The sequence below is a fragment of the Budorcas taxicolor genome, chromosome 7 (genome assembly GCF_023091745.1).
Source record: "Budorcas taxicolor isolate Tak-1 chromosome 7, Takin1.1, whole genome shotgun sequence".
Lineage (NCBI taxonomy): Eukaryota > Metazoa > Chordata > Mammalia > Artiodactyla > Bovidae > Budorcas > Budorcas taxicolor.
Window position 1 is genome coordinate 68,510,390 of NC_068916.1, and position 16,365 is coordinate 68,526,754.

General features: G+C 49.3%; 1 protein-coding gene across 2 annotated transcripts in view; it reads right to left on the reverse strand.

Moving 5' to 3' along the window:
- Nucleotides 1-1,606: 1,606 nt before the first annotated feature.
- Nucleotides 1,607-16,365, reverse strand: part of ADAM19 (ADAM metallopeptidase domain 19) — a 94,903-nt gene continuing 80,144 nt past the window's right edge. For both annotated transcript variants that reach the window (XM_052643130.1, XM_052643129.1), the window contains 7 exons: nucleotides 15,789-15,866; nucleotides 15,562-15,670; nucleotides 14,167-14,311; nucleotides 13,251-13,335; nucleotides 12,736-12,960; nucleotides 5,942-6,094; nucleotides 1,607-5,111 (listed from right to left, as the gene is read on the reverse strand). In XM_052643130.1, the coding sequence (XP_052499090.1) occupies nucleotides 5,058-5,111; nucleotides 5,942-6,094; nucleotides 12,736-12,960; nucleotides 13,251-13,335; nucleotides 14,167-14,311; nucleotides 15,562-15,670; nucleotides 15,789-15,866 (849 nt within the window). In that variant the 3' untranslated portion in view covers nucleotides 1,607-5,057. The remainder of the gene's footprint in view (nucleotides 5,112-5,941; nucleotides 6,095-12,735; nucleotides 12,961-13,250; nucleotides 13,336-14,166; nucleotides 14,312-15,561; nucleotides 15,671-15,788; nucleotides 15,867-16,365) is intronic.

Here is a 16,365-nt window from a genome sequence, read left to right on the forward strand (position 1 = left end):
ATATGATTTGGGGAGACGGGGAGAAGAGTGAGGAGCAGAGTCAGGATTTGGCAGAGAGCAGACACAAGCTCTCTGGAAACCAGAGGCTAACCTGTGTTTACTCTGGTGGCTGACCAAGAACCCAGGTTGGAAAGGTAATCCCTGAGTGCGTGTGTGTGTTTAAAATGCAGCATGCAGGATCTTAGTTCCCAGGCCAGGGACTGAACCCATGCCCCTTGCAGTGGAAGCATGGAGTCTTAACCACTGGACCACAGGGAAGTCCCCTTCTGCAGTGGAAGCTCAAAGTCTTAACCACTAGGCTGCCAGGGAAGTCTCCTCTGGGTAACTTCTGGGCTGAAGTCTTGGAGGGTGGGCCAGTGGAATCAGCTTTGAACTTCAGTGACCAAGTGGGGGTGTAAGCTAGGTCCAGGGTGTCATTCTGGCCATGGACCAGATTGCCACCAAGTCCCCACTCCACTGATGAGCTGCGCACCCTGGGAGGCGGCGTGCCACAACTGCTGCACCACCACCTGCTTTGGGGACTGCCTGTGGTCCCCCCACATTTGGCTGGAGACAGTCAAAAAACCAAGAGCAGCTGGAGAGAGAGAATTAATATCGTCTCCCTTCCTGTCTTCTTTCCAGCAGTGAGAATGTGACAGTTGATTCAAGGATCATTGATACGGAGGTAAGGGAGTCAGTATATTTGTCAAGAAGGAAGCCCTGGCCCTCAGCCCCCCGCGCTGGTGTAGAGCCCCACTGTGTAACTCCATACCTGTGCCTGTGTTTATGGCCCGGGCCCTCAGCACAGCCAAGCCCAGGCCAAACTCCTGCTGGCCTTAGAGCGCCAATGAACAGACTGGCTTTCTGCATGCACTCCAGCCTCAAAGCCCCAATTTTGAATAACTGTGGATTTCTCTAACTAAAATCAGTGCAACCCGTTGGATGTCGAGAATGGTCATGATCTGAGGGCCCTGAGAGTGTGGTCTGTGGGGTCAGTAATAAAGACCTCTGAGTGTGTTTACTTGATGCTTACATCTCGGCCCTCCTTGGACATGGAACAATTAAACTGGTTCTTCTAGTGCTGGGGGTGGTGGGGCCAGGCCAGGCCCCAGTCTCTGGAGAGTTGTGGCTATCAAGGAGGTCCTGTCCCTCCAGTGTCTTCTGTAGCCCAGCCTTCACTAGAGAGGGAAAGGTTGTCTGGGGAACACAGTCCGCTGAAGACTTCTGCACATCCCTTGTTTATTCGTTGGTTTGTTTTTACCATCCCTTGTTGATGCCTGAGCCCTTAGGAGGAACCAATCACAATGCTAAGTAAGAGCCTAAGCCCCCACAAATCCTCAAGGTAGGTCTGTATCACTCATGTCCCGAGTGACCCCAGACCTAAACTAGACCAGCCTTTGTCCAGGTGCAAAGACAAGCCAAGACCCCAGGCTTCTCTGTGGCTCAGGTTCTTCCACAGTGGTCTGACAAGCTGGGTGGATGGTCCCCGTGGGAACTCTTCTGAGGAGTCCTCAGGGATGGATCCTATCCAGGCTAGCCAATACAACATGAAAACAAACAAACGAGCTGTCAAAACAGCCAACATTTCAAATGACAATTTAATTAAATACAAACAAGGAAAAAAGGCACCATGGCCCATTCAAGTATTTTGCATAGATATACAAATATTGTAAACAATTAATAGGTGAATGAGAGAAAAGAGGATCTGTTTTCCGTGAACAATCTCCCAAATAAAAAGAAAATTCACATTGCCCTGGATCCCAGACACATACGTACGTACACACAGTGGGTGGTGAGAGAGGGTGGGTGGCCCTGGGGGCACTCGGCGTGGATTCTACAGATCCTCTCCTTTACCAGGTTCCCTAGGGAGGGGTGGGGCACCATTCCAGTTGGCATAGTCTTGGTTTTCTTGGGTGTCCTGCAGAGCTGTTGTACATACATTTAACGCAATCTCTGACTTTAAAACCAGTCCCCAATTTAAAACATGAGAGTTTTCTATACCCCCGGCCAAAAAAAAGAAATAAAAATTCTGACACGGGTAAGAGGAGGCTTTGTTCTAAAGGATTACAGCAAGAGATGGAGAGGGGTCATGGCCATAGTGGATGGGGCTACGACATCACTGTAAGATCTACAACAAGACACTGTAAGATCTGCAAGGTTCTCAGAGCTGGGACAGAAAGGAGCTTTTCTTTTACAGGGAGAAGTAAACAGGGCTAAAAAGAACCAAAGGTAAGCAGGCAGTTACCACTGGAGCCCAGTGCCTGGGCTAAAACCCACTGAGACAAGGAGAGCCAATGCAAGCTCCCTTGAGATCCCTTGAGGTTTACATTTCAGAGATGCCTCCCAGGCTCTTAAGGAAAACAAGTCTAGGGTTGAAAAAATGGTGGGAGGCTAAGTTAGCTTCTAAAAAGATTTACATAGTCTCCATCTGAACAGAAGGCTGGTTAAGTCATTCCACCAAGCCTCAGTTAAGCTCCTTTCCTCTCCATCAGACCCTGAGCATGGACTCGCCCTCGGCCAGAGCCAGCATCAGCCCCTCCCGCAAAGGCTGAGCACAAAGTCTGTCCCTGAATGTGGTTCTTTCCAGCCATGCTCACTCCTTCCTATAAAAGGCCTCTTCCTTCTGAGCTGTGAGATGCTTATGGATCTTGCAGCCGCTCAGCTCACCCAAGCATTCTCCTAAAGCAACTGCCCAGTGCCCCTGACTCAACATTCCCTTCCCCAGTCTTGCAGTAATCCCTATGAGTAAAGTCCTTCCTTCCCTAAATCCATACTGGGTTTTGTCACCTCAAAGCAGCACATGGACACAGGAGGGGAAAAGCGGGCCACAGTAGCCAGTCTTGTCCCCCTGGGCAGCCTCCCTGGCCTGCCAGAATGGTGCCTCCTGCCTCCCTGAAGAGAACCAGGAGAGAAACAGTAAAGAGAACAGGTTGCCAAAAGTCTTACCAGATTTTAAAAATTCAACCATCTTCCAGTTCACAGTACAATTTTTATCACATGGAGGTGGTACTAAAATAATGGGAAACAAACACACAAGAAAGCAACAACCCAGGTCTCTTTCCGGTTTGGTTCCAGGGAGGGTGGATTTCAGATTCAAGAGGCTCACACCTCAGAGCCTTCCACCTCCTGATGTGGGGGAGGAAAGCTGGACGGAACCACAGGATCATTGGTGAGGCATGGGATTGGGCTTAAGGGTGATTTTGGTGGGGGAAGTGTTTTAGCCTTTCATTTTCTGGGACCCAGCCGTGAGGCCTGGGGCATCTAGAGTAGCATGCTTAAATGGAAGGCTGTCCCCTGGCCCCACCAGGAAGTGAGGATGATGGACATTGGGTGTGGGGCGCAACCAGGACCCTTGTCAGCAAGACAGAGGTGTAAATATCACCAACATCACAACTACCTAACTACCTGAGGGAGGAGAACTTCATTTCCTGAGCTCTTTCTAAATCTACCCCAAGAGTCCCCCAGGTGCACAGCCCAAATCTCCCACTTGTCTCCAAACCCAGAACATAGATTAAGCACCCATTGTGTATGGAGAGCTAGAATGGGGCCCTGGGCTAGTGGCTGGGGGTGAGAACTCAAGCCTCTTCCTTGAACTGAGGTTTTCAAGAGCAAACATCTGTTCATTGCAGGAGGTGGGCAGTCCCCAGATAACCAGCACATCTGGGGTGGGAGACAGTCCCAGAGGACCTCGCCGGTGACTCTGACAATTGTCCCAGCCTGCAGAGCACCGCACAGCCCCCCTCCCTGTGGGGAGGACAGGACCAGAGGAAAGAGCACAAGGAAGTGGATGAGGAATCGTCTCGCTGGTCCCAGCACAGACTCTGTTCCCTCAAGGCTGCTTCTCTAGGAAGTTCTAGAGACAGGTCTGCTCTCTGCTCAGAGGACAACAGTCCTGTCTCGTTGCTGATCAGCCTGGGTATAGATGGGGTTCCCAGGACACCCGCTCCCTTCCCTACACCTGCCGCCGTCCCTGAGGACCATGCTCAGATTCAGGGCAGGGAGTAAGAGGAAGACCTGCACTCTGCTGAGGTCACAAAACCACGGACAGTAAAGCCAGGAGCTCACAGCCATGGCCCGAGGCCACGCCAGTCATCACTCTTGAGAAACCAGGAAATCCCGGGGCCAACCGTCAGGCAGGACCCTGACCTGCAAGTCACAGCACCAGGTCCCAGGAAGTCGGGACTGCTGGGGAATCGCATTCCACAGCACCACACATTGGGCAGGTCCAAGCAGGGAAAGAGAAATCAAAAGCACGAGGCACTTGCAAAGTGCAGAAAAGAGAAAACAGAGCAAGCAAGAACCATGGCGAGCGGATGGCGACCTTTGGCTTGATGGCTCAGAGGGACCCAGGCTGCGCTCCCCCTGCTGTCTAAACGCCTACAAATAGTACCTGTCTGAGTCAGAGTGACCCATGGGAATATGGGGAGGTAGGGGTTTGGGGGTGGTGGGGGGTGGTAAGGAGACGGCTTGATTTGTTCACATGTGACCACTGAGCCAGGAGTTATGACCTTGACCAAGCCCTGGGAAGTGGGAGGGACCTGTCAATCCCAGAGCTAAAAGGGAGGCTAAGTGCCCACCTCCAGCCAGCCTGGGACCATGGAGGAAGACAGAAGCAATAGAAAGCTCTCATGTGTACCCTCCGCCTCAGACATGGATGAATGGCTTCTCCAAGCTGAGTCCTGGCCTGAAGGTCGAAACCAGCTTCCCAGCTTGGCTCCAGCTGGGGCCACCAGCACCAGCTGGACTGGCACCTCTGGGGGGACGGCCCAGCTGGAGGGCAGATGGGGGAGAAGCAGCCATCCGTCTTCCTCTGCTTTCCTGTTCCTACCTGGGGCTGGATATTGCACAAAACAACACTTGGATGCCATGGGGTAGTAGTCACTCTGGGCCCCTGAGGAGGCCGAGGAGGCACTGAGTTGAGAAGGAGATTTTCAGAGATGCGCTGGTTCCAGAAGGAGGGGAGCTGGGGAGGAGGAGCTCGGAGGCGGCCAGACATGCTTCTTCCAGAGCCCATGGCTAATGGCTCCTCTGTGGTATTCAAAGTCCTCAAGAGAAGGGAGAAGCCCCTATAGACGAGTCTAGATTTTCGAGCTAGTCATCCCCACAGCCCTCTGTGATCTGTATTCAGGAAACTGGGGAAAAACGAGAGGAGGGGGAGAGACATCAGATCCGTGCGGATTAATGGAATCGTGGGGCGCTGTCCTCTTGCTTGTGATAGGTGAGCAGACGGGACAGACAGCTGGGAACGACGGTTTCTACAGAAGTCTGTCCACGTGCCTTCTTGTCCATCAGCTCTCCAGTGAGAGGCATGGTGGCGCTGCCACCCCACTCCTGACCCCAGCTGGTCAGCTATCCCCTCTGCTCCCTCTCAACAAAGCTGTACCTCAGTCTGCAGTTTGCAGAGCCTCGTGGGAACACAGGGCAGTCAGCCAGCTTCCTCACTGGCTCCCGTCTGCCCCAACCCCCAGGACTGGCCGCACAGAATACATCAGCTTCGAGGGAGATATATTAGGAAAGGCCACTGTGCACAGCCTACCAAAGGCTGGCAGTTAATGGCAATTAACTGTCTTGATCTTCACAGCAACCCGGGGTGGGGGTGGGGGGTTGCCTACTGCTGCTTCCTAAAACCTCTTTCAAGATAAGGCATCAGAGACTCAAGAGTGACTTGCTCAGGGCCACTCAGCTCATCAGCTGCAGAGCTGGTGTGAAGGTACCAGAGCTCAGCCTCCTTAACATCAGCTTTCGTGTGAAACTAAAACACCTGTATCATCAGGGGTGATATCACCAATTTAAGGGACAGTGACTCAGGCACCAAGAAACACTAAGCTTTTTGTCCTTGGCTTTTGTTCTGGAAGTTCAGCCTTACCCAAGAAGCATGAACTGGTCAGTTTTCTCAACCATATTTTTGCCCCCTGGATCCCTCTGCTCTCAGCTTTTACCTCAGGGGTTTCTGAAGACTCACCTTTGGGGCAGGTGCCACCAGGGGCCGGGTCTGCTGAGGGCCGGAGGGAGGGGGCCGCAGGATGGAGGCGCCACCTGGCCTAGGCAGGTTCTTGCGGCCTGGCACTGGGTTAGCCGGGAGCGCCTTCTGCGGCGGCCGAGGCCTGGAGAGATCCTGTGGAGAAAGCCACAAGCCTCACTCAAAGGCCAGAGGCGCCCGTTCAAGAGAAAACGTCCTCAGTATGTTACAGGCCAAAAGCAGATGAGAAGAGGGATGTACCATTTAAAAAGAATGGTCCCATTTATAAAAACAGATTGTGTGCGTCCATGTTTACCTGCTCAGGAAAAAAAGCTTTTTTGTAGAGCAAGTTGGCAGTATCTATTAAAATCAGAAATCATACTCAATTTAGAAGTGATCATTCTCTGACCTAAATACATGATTCCACTTCCTTTTGCCCATGTTAGAGAACTGTTTGCACAGGGCCACAGAAATGAAACCTCAAGGATATTCCTCAAAGCACTGTTTATGACAGCAAAAGAAATTATAAATAATTAAAATTTTCATCAACAAATTTCTAAAATTACACAGTGACACATGACGCAGCATTTTAAAAGAATGAAGTAGGCTGGTAAGTGCTGAGGTGGAAAGATGACCAAGGGGAATGGCAAGGCGTGGTACAAGCTGCGGAGGACAGTTTAGAGAAACAAGTCACCCTCCCCCAGTCCCTTACCAATGTAAATGCAAAGGTATGGTGGGGGGAGTCAGAAAGGATGAAGACCAAATTGACAACAGAGGTCAGAGGTTAAGAGTGGGCTGTGCATGGTGAGAGGGGTCGTCCAAGTGAACATTCAAATTTTTTTTAACAAAAGTATATATATGTATATTACCTGTGCAAATAAAGTTTTTAAAAAGAAGAAATCATGTTTTCCACATTGGTTGTCTGTGGGTGGCACAGTTCTTTCCTTTGTACTTTCACGTTACCTTCATGTTTTACTACCTTCTCAATAAGGCCTTCCCTAATGGCCTTATTTAAAATTATCACACCCTGCAAAACACAACCACACACAATCTAGGGATGCTGCAAAAGCAGTCCTAAGAGAGAAACTCACAGTGATACAGGCCATCCTCAGGAAACAAGACAACTCTCAACAACCTAGCCTACTACCGGAAAGAATCAGAAAAAGCAGTTTGGTTTATACAAACAAAACTTAAAGTCAGTTTATGGAAGGAAATAATAAAGATTAGAGAGGAAACAAATAACAGAGATTAAAAAACAATAGAAAACAATCAATACAACCACGAGCTGGTTTTCTGAAAGGATAAACAAAATCAATAAACCTCTGGTCAGGCTCACCAAGAGGAAAAGACAGAGGACCCAAATAAAACAAGAAATGAAAGAGGAGAAACAACTACAGACACTGCAAAAATACAAAAAATCATAAGAGAAAACTCTGAACAATTTTACACCAATAAGTTGGACAACCTAGACGAAACAAACAAATTTCTAGAAACATACAGCCCTCCAAAACTGAATCAGGAAGAAATAGATACTTTGAACAGATTCATCACTAGAAGTGAGACATAATCTCTAAAAAAAAAAAAAAAAAAAAACCTGCAAACAAAAGTCCAGGACCAGTGGCTTTACTGGAGAATTCTACCAAACAGACAAAGAAGAACTTAAATCCTTCTCAAACAACTCCAGAAGATTAAAGAGAAGGGAACACTCCCTAAGTCATTCTGTGAAGCCACTATCACTCTGATAGCAACACCAGACAAAGATCAAAAAAGAAAATTACAGGCCAATATCTTTGATGAATGTAGATGCAAGAGCCCCTAACAAAATATTAAAAGGCTGAATCCAACACATAAAAAAGATCACACATCACGACCAAACTGAATTCATCCCAGGGTCACAAGAATAGTTCAACATATGCAAATCAATTAATATGATACACATCAAGAAAAGACAAAAACCACTGATTGTCTCAATAGATGAAGAAAAAGCATTTGATAAAATTCAACATTCATTCATAACAGAAATTCACCAAAGTGGGTATAGAGGGAACATACCTCAGCATAATAAAAGGGATTTATGACAGACCCACAGCCAACATAATACTTGACAGTGAAAAGCTGAAAGCCTTCCCAACTACAATCCCGAACAAGGATGCCCACACTCACCACTTCTATTCAAAATAACATTGGAAGTCCTAGCCACAGTAGTCAAGACCAGAAAAAGAAATACAAGGTATCCAAATTGGAAAAGAAGAGGTGAAGTTGTCATTATATGCAGATGACATGATACTATATATAGCAAATTCTAAAGACTCCAACTACAACAGCTGGGATGTTCAGTGGTTAAGACTCTGTGCTTCCACTGCGGGGAGTGCACGTTCAATTGCTGGTTGGGGAATGACATGCCCCATGGGGCAGCCAAATTTTTTTAGATAATAAAAATAAAAGGGAATAGGATTTAAAAACCTGCACCACCCCCTCATTCAGCATTCCCAGACCCCTTTATCCTAATCTACTTTTTTTTCTTGGTATATATCACTTGCCCCATCCCACCACAGTATACTCCCTTATTTTTTATTTTCTCTCTCTGTTCCCCACTAGAGAAAGAGGAGCAGAGGTCCTTTTCTGTCTGATTCAGGGATACAGCTCAAGCTTCCTGAACAGGGCCTCATATACAGTGAGCACTCAACATCCACTAGTTGAAAAAATAATAATAAAACTCTGCACTAGTCAGAAAAGTTTAAATAACTGTATTTCTTCTGTGATCAAAAAACAAATTTTAAGGAGCAAAGACTGGACCATGCCACCAACCACAGATCCCCAGGCTGGTACAAGAGAAGCTGATTCCACAAGTGAGGGTTTCAGGGCCTGCTGACCTGGATGGTTCCCCTTCTTGAGAAGGTCATGAGCGAGCATAAAAATGGCTAAATGGCAAGCATGGGGAGAGGGTGGGAGTAAATCAGAGATTTTCTGCAAGCAGCTTCTCAGTCAGCAGAAAACAGGGAGCAGAAATGAATAAGAGCAGCAGATTCTTGGGACCGAAAAACCACACCGTCCGGCTCCATTCCTTCCCCTAAGGACCAAGAGATCCCACACGCTTCCAGGCCAGACAGCTGCCAAACCAGAGTGGCTCCTGGAGGCCAGGACAGAGACCTTCTGGCGGAAGCAACAGCTGGGTGCAGATGTCAGGATGCAGTGGGGAAATGCTGTGCTCCCTTGGCTGCTTGCTGTGCAAAATGAACAATTTGTGTGTTTGTGTGTGTGTGTGTGTGTGTGTGCTCACGTGCACACATGCTAACAGAGGTGATCTGGGCAGGAACCTCCTCAGCATGGCAACACTGGGCATCCCCGTGCAGGGTCGTGCCACTGGCCATGTCTGCTCCAGCCCAACTCGGCTCTACTGGAGGCCTCACCCAACACTGTTTTTCTGGGGTGGAAACAGTCCCTGAACTGCTCTGGCCCAATGCTCCATCCACAGCAGCAGCACCTCTGTCAGTCAAGCTGCACAAACCAAACCAGGCACTGGGCAGCTGTGCAGGCAGGGATCATCCCCTCCCAACCCTTAGCAGTAACTGTTGCCCAAGTCCTGTCTATTTTCCTTTCTATACACCTCTCATGGGCTTCACCCTGTCAATGCTACCATCGCCTCTCCCCTGGACATAGTTTAAACCTTGTAACTGATAATGTCTGTGTACTCAGCCTCATTCCCCTCTGATAAAATGCCACCAGAGTGGGCCTTTCAGTTTTTAAAACTACTTTTTAATTAAAGTGTAATATACATAAAAAACATGAGTCATAAATATACAACCAAATGAATTTCAGAGTGAACACACTAACGTAATCCTCACCCAGGTTTTTTTTTTTAAAAAAGGAAGATTAATAGCCCCAGAAACATCTCTCAACCCTCTCTTAAGCACTGTGCCTCCCTCTCCCCTAAATGAAGCCCAAAGAGAGATCCCAAAGCAAATCTGCTCACATCACCCACACCCCACCACTGCCCCCCTGTTCCCACTGAATGCAAATCCAATTTGTAATCCAGGCCCAAGGCACAGTCTGGCCTCTCCTGGCTCTCCAGCTTCTTATCATAGCCCCTTGGGCCCCAGGTAAAGGGGCTCTGAAGCTCCTTCTATCTGTGGGCTCTCTTCATCAAAAAGCTTCCCTACCAGCAGATCCCTGGTCCAAGAACCTCTCCTGCCCCTCACAGCCTGCTAACTCCTGCTCACCCCTCAGGTCTCAGCTCCAGTGTCACCTCCTCAGGGAAGCTTTCCCAGATTTTCCAGACTAGATCAAGTCCCCGATAACTCTCTTTGTAAGCAAGCTGAACCTCTCCTTCATAGCACTAACCACTTCTGTAACTACACACATACCAGTGTCTTCCCCAGCAGGCTGTGAGCTCCAGGAGGCAGAAATGGCTTCTGCTTTGCTCACCAGTGCCAGGTACAAAGTAGAAGTTCACACACATGTGCAGAAAGGGCAGAAGAGGTTACAAAGCTTTGCCTACCAGCTCTCAAGAGTGGTCCATGTCACCAGGCTAGGAGGTGGTGGAGCTGAGACCTGAGAGTGTGGATGCCCCCAGAGCCTACCCAGGGCCTGACACATAGGGTGGTGAAGGGTCTGGAGTCAGCCCTAGGTGCAAGTCCTGGCTACTCTACTTACAAACCGTGCCCTTGGCCTGGCCCCTCCAACCCTGTGAGACAGTTCCCCCAAACAGAAACTGAGGGCAGCAGACTCAGTCCTCGGACGGGTCCCAGGAAAGCGTCTGCCCAGACTGAATCCCTGCCGCCTGCCCTCAGCACTGTTGAGAAATCCCTGTTTGGGCCTGAAGCCATGCTTGAGGTGTATATTTTGGGGTACCTGCCACTGGCCGAGGGGCCTTCTGGGCTCTGGATTCCTGCTAGCAGCCTCCAGGGCTCCCTGCAGCTGGAGTCCACTACCCAGCCCCTCCCCCAACCTATTGCTCAGCACCTTGGGCTCAGGCTGAAGCCATCTCCATTCAACAAGCCTCCAGTGTGAGATTTTCTGGAACACTGGTCTCAGTGGACTGCCCCCTCCCTCCCTCCCCCTCTGTTCTCCCCTCACACCCTTGTCTGCGCATGGTTGCTTTCTCCCCTCTTAGTCCCTTTCTCTCTCCTTCTGTGGCCTTCAAAACTCACATGTGGGGGCCACTATAACCCCCAGTGTCTCAGAATGTGAGTGTATCTGGAGACATAGTCTTTAAAGAGGTGATTATGTTGAAATGAAGCCCTTAGAGTGGGCCCTAATCCAATGTGACTTCTCTGCAGACACACAGAGACATCGGGGCACACACGCACAGAGGAGAGACCACACGAGGACACAGGAGAATGCAGTCACCTGCAAGCCAAGGAGAGCTGTCGCAGAAAAAACAAACCTGCTGGACTTCCAGCTTCCAAAACTGTCAGGAATTAAGCAGTCTGTGGTTTCGGCACCACCCCACCCCCAGACTCTGGTGTCGGTTACAGCTGCCCAAGGAGCCCAGCACTCTCCCTGTCCTCTGCTCTCCTCCCTCTTCTGGCCTCTTCTCTCCCTGTCAGTCTTTCTTTTCTCTTTCTGTATGGAATTTCCTATCCCACTCCTGCCCCAGATGAGAAACATGGGAGAGCAGCAGTTTTGCAGGGCTTCCCAGGTGGCACAGGAGTAAAGAATCTGCCTGCCAGATTCGGGAGATGCAGGTTCGATCCCTGAGCTGGGAAGATCCCCCTGGAGAAGGAAATGGCAACCCGATCCAGTGTTCTTGCCTGGGAAATTCCATGGACAGAGGAGCCTGGTGGATGACAGTCCACGGGGTCACAGAGTCGAACATGACTGAGCAACGGAGCATGCACTTGCAGCAGCTTTGCATCATCAGAGAACCAAACCTGTTGCTCCTGGCTCTGCTGAACCATGATGCTGCCATGTCCCAGGGACCCCAGGACCTGGAGCCAACCACAGTCCTTAGGGGCAGGGACAGCCTGGGCCCCCTGGACCATGCCCAAGAACAACAGTCCCAGGAGGAAAATGGGCAAGTCCCCTACCCCAACTGAGGGTAAAACACAGGTGGTTCCGGAAGGCACCACGCCTGGCCACCACCTAACATCTGTGTCTGTGCTGTAGGAACTCCTGCCGGAAGGTGTAGCTAGAGCCATCAGAACACAGACACGCCGGGTAAACAGACTGCTGGGGAAGATGGCTCTGCTTCTAAAGAACACCAGTGATGGGGGGAGAGCCCAGACCCTGCCCACCCCTCCCAGAGGCCAGGCCCCTTGACCTGCCCCCCAGATGAGCAAAGCATCACCCTACATCCCTCAGGAAGACTTTCCGACTAGTGCAAGGTACTGATCGGCACAACTTGGTGGAAAAAGTACTATGATGAAAGACATGCAGGGACACCAAACTTCGGCTTGGGGGTCAGAGAAGGCTTTTTGGAGGAAGCAGCATTTAACAGGAAATCTAAGAATGAACATGTGATGTTGATGCAAAGTGTATGTGGCAGAGGAAACAGCATTTGCAAAGGCCTAGCAGAGAGGAAAAGACCATGGGGAACTGAAACACTGACTGCACATGCATATTTGGGGTGGAAGGTGGGCGCTGGCTGTCACAGAGGAGGCCAACCAGGGAGGAAGTCCCTGTAGCATATTTCCCATCGCATCACCCCACATTCTGTGTGCCCAATATGGACCAGAATGCAGAAAAGGCAGCCAGCCCAGGACTCAGCAAGCTCTCTTCCCAGCCTCCATCATTCCTCATGGCTGATGGCTTGACAAGTGCTGCTCCTGATCCAGGGTTGCTGAGAAGCCACTTACCTGGGAGAGGACGCACTTAGGTGCAGGGGGCACTGGCCGGCTTGGGGGCGGTCCCCTGGATGACTCTTTCCTCTCTACTGATGGTCTGGGCCCTGGGGAGTTTCTAGCAGTCTTGCTGAGGTGTGCTGGCGATGGCGCAGGTGGTGACACGCTGTGCAGGTAGTCTGGAGGGGGCCGGGGAGGAGGCTGGGAGGGCTTCCGAAGGGTTTCAGGAGTGTTGGTCACCTGTATGCATAAGACGAGGAACGCCTGAGATACAGGAACCCTTAATGCACTTAAAAACTTGGGGGTGGCCTTGGGTGTCCCACTGGCACGAACAAAGACCTCGGATCCCAGAGGTGAGATGCAACTTTTAAGTCATAAGGGGATGGTAGAACCAGCTGACCATCTCTCAGGCCAAGAAAGTGTCGTTTATTACCAATCCCAAGGGGCCCACAAAGGTGCTTAAGGGAAAATCTAGCACAGTCCTAAGACAGAAGGTCAAAGTAGTAAAGTTCATGGTGCAAAGCCCTTACCTTTCGCCTGCCCTGGGGTGTCTGCAACTTGAACGTCGGGTTGGCATGGCCTGTTCCACTGTTCTGAGACACCCTGAAGGGACAGCTAGTAACAAGGAAGGAGAAGCACAGGTTGTTCATTGAAGGTCATTGCCTGAGTTCGCTCTGACCGAGGTGTGGCCAGCCAGCAGCTCAGTCTTCCCTGAATCTGCTCTGGCGGAAGTGGGATTGGCCCTCCTGAAGCCCAGCTCCCTCGGCATGGAGACAGTGGCCAGTGGAAAACTCCCAAGGAAAGACAGTTGGCCTCATACACAGTACAGTGTGCCTCAGTATCTTTTCTTCACCCTTTTAAAACCTTTCTCCCCCCAAAAAGACAAGGATGTTACCAGCCATCAACCAATCTCCCTCAGGCATCATCCCAGGAGGACCTGGGATTTAAAAATCTCCTCTGGAAAAGGTATGATTTATAACAGAGGACTTGGAGACTATACATTTTCAATATCCACAGGAATGAATTACTTAAGACAAAAATTACTCTGTCTTGAGCTGATGTCTAGCCACCTCTGTGATTGACTTGAGCTAGTCAGTTTTCCTCTGCTGCCTCACTTTCTGGGCTCTAAGACGGGGAGGAAATCCATTAGATACAGGATAGATTTCATTTCACATTCCAGCTTGAATTGGTTGGGGCATTCTGCTGAGAAGGCTTCGGAAGTGATGACCAGGCTCAATCAAGCTGACTTACAATAAAAATCAGGTAGTAATGTTTGCCGTGGTCATGGAGCGTAGCAGAAGGGGAGAGGGTGACGTGCACTGGGCATTTGCCTTCCACCTAAATGAGACCCACCACCACCACCTTCTTTTTCTAAAACCAAGCACTACTTTCAGAAAGCTGTGACCCCCAAGCAGACCTCAAGTCCTTCACAGCACCCCATCATACCTGAACTGTTGCCTCAGCTTGGAAGGGAGGGCTAAGGACTTGAGGTAGCCCGGTTTGTTGTTCTGTTTACAGCAGCGGTACATCAGGATCAGGGCTACCAGCACAAAGATGGCTGAAAACACTCCAGCTACCACAGGACCAGCACCTTCCAGAAACAGAACCCAAGTGGCAGATTTAGAAGCAGCTAGAGCTTCACTTGCTGTGTTAGTCACTCAGTCGTGTCCGACTCCTTGCGACCCCACAGACTGTAGCCCGCCAGGCTTCTCTGTCCATGGAATTCTCCAGGCAAGAATACTGGAGTGGATTGCCATTCCCTTCTCCAGAGGAACTTCCCAACCCAGGGACTGAACCCTGGTCTCCTGTCTCACAGGCAGATCCTTTACCATTTGAGCTACAGGGAGCTTCAGTAGAGGATTTCAAATAATATGCTCCAGATACTCTTCAGATCCTTGATTGTCATTTACCTTGTATTACTTATTTTAACTTAAAAACTATAACAAAAAAACACATACTATATCCCACTGTGAAGTCACTCATATTATTACTAGCTTCAATAATCAGGTCAACTTGCTTGGCAGAGACTTCACAGTAAAATTTCTCCAGCTACTTCAGTTTAATTGAAAAGCATTCCTTTTCATATAAGGCAAGGAGCTCTATTATTCCAGCTCTATTATTATTTACCACTTGTTTTCTGCCTAAATCATGATTTTCCTGGACACAAAGCAACCACAAAACACTGAGACATATAGATTGATCTAAGATTGGAAGTCTCACACATAATCCACAATTTCACATTTGGTTTCACCAAACTCACCTCAATGTTCTCATGAATTATAAATCTAAATGTACAAAATATATATAGATCAGTGAAACACTACTTTTAACTGTTTTACATATTGAAGTTTCTTCCTTGAAAGATTTTGCTCAAAAAAAACATTTTTTTTTGTTATTATTTTTTTCAAGTTTGGAAACCAAAGAGCTAGAATCCCTGAAATAACATTTCTGAGTTTCTAGCTCATTTTAAGCTTTGTCCATCAAAGGGCATCTGAGTCACTATAATGTGACCTAGGTTCATGATTAATTTTAAGTGACTGAGAAGGCGCAGTTGCTACCACTGACCCCCAGATAGAATGGGTTATTCAATAACCTGTGGTCTGTCTTAATCTCTCTGTAAGCAGGAACAGGCTCCTCAAGAGAAGGGACAGAGGCGGAGGAAGAGCAACTGAGCTGGGCCCCACACCAGGCCACTAGCCTGGGCCACTCCTCCCACTCAGCCCCTCTTGTTCTCTCATCTATAAAAATCAGGACAACAGTGCTGACTTATCATTCCTCTGCATTATACCACCCATCCCTCCTCACAAAGCAGGGCAGGAACCACGCAGGCCGGCCACTCACTCTCGGGGGGCATGGGCCCGCTGTCGATGCTGCCCCCTTGGCCCGGCGTGTTGCAGAAGGGTGGGGCCCAGCCCCGGAAGCAGTGGCAGTTCTGGTTGTTGTTGCAGACCTGGAGCAAGGGCAGGGCAGGGAAGAAGTGTCAGTACCCTAGAGAGCTCTTGCCTCCCACAGTGCCTGCCCCCATGGACATCATCGCAGAGGAGCCCCAGAATCCCCAGCATATGTACCCCGTTGCCATTGCACTTCTTCGCACAGCCTTCCATTTCAAAGAACGAGGTGTTCCTGCACTGCCCCTCAAAGCAAATCTGTAATGAGAAGAAACCAGTCAGTACAACAGAAGGGACACTGGTTGGCAATTAGGAGACTGAGATTTTGCATTCAGAACATGTGGGAGTCAAAAAGGCAGCCTGCTTCAGGCTATTATCATGAAAAAAACAACCTAAAGAGTCGAGGACAGGATGGCAATTAACTAAGTTCTGCTATTTCTCTTATATTTTAAGAAAATATAATAATATAATGTGCGTGTGTGCATGCTCAGTTGCTAAGTTGTGTCCGGCTCTTTACAACTCCATGGACTGTAGTCCACCAGGCTCGTCTGTCCATGGGATTCTCCAGGCAAGCCTACTGGACTGGGTTACCAGTTCCTTCTCCAGGGGATTTCCCTGACCCATGGATTGAACCCAAGCCTCTTGAATCTCCCGGCATTGGCAAGCAGATTATTTACCACTGTGCCACACTTGGGAAGCCCATATAATAAATACGTCTGATTTCATTCTATATTACTATATATTGGTTATATGTTAA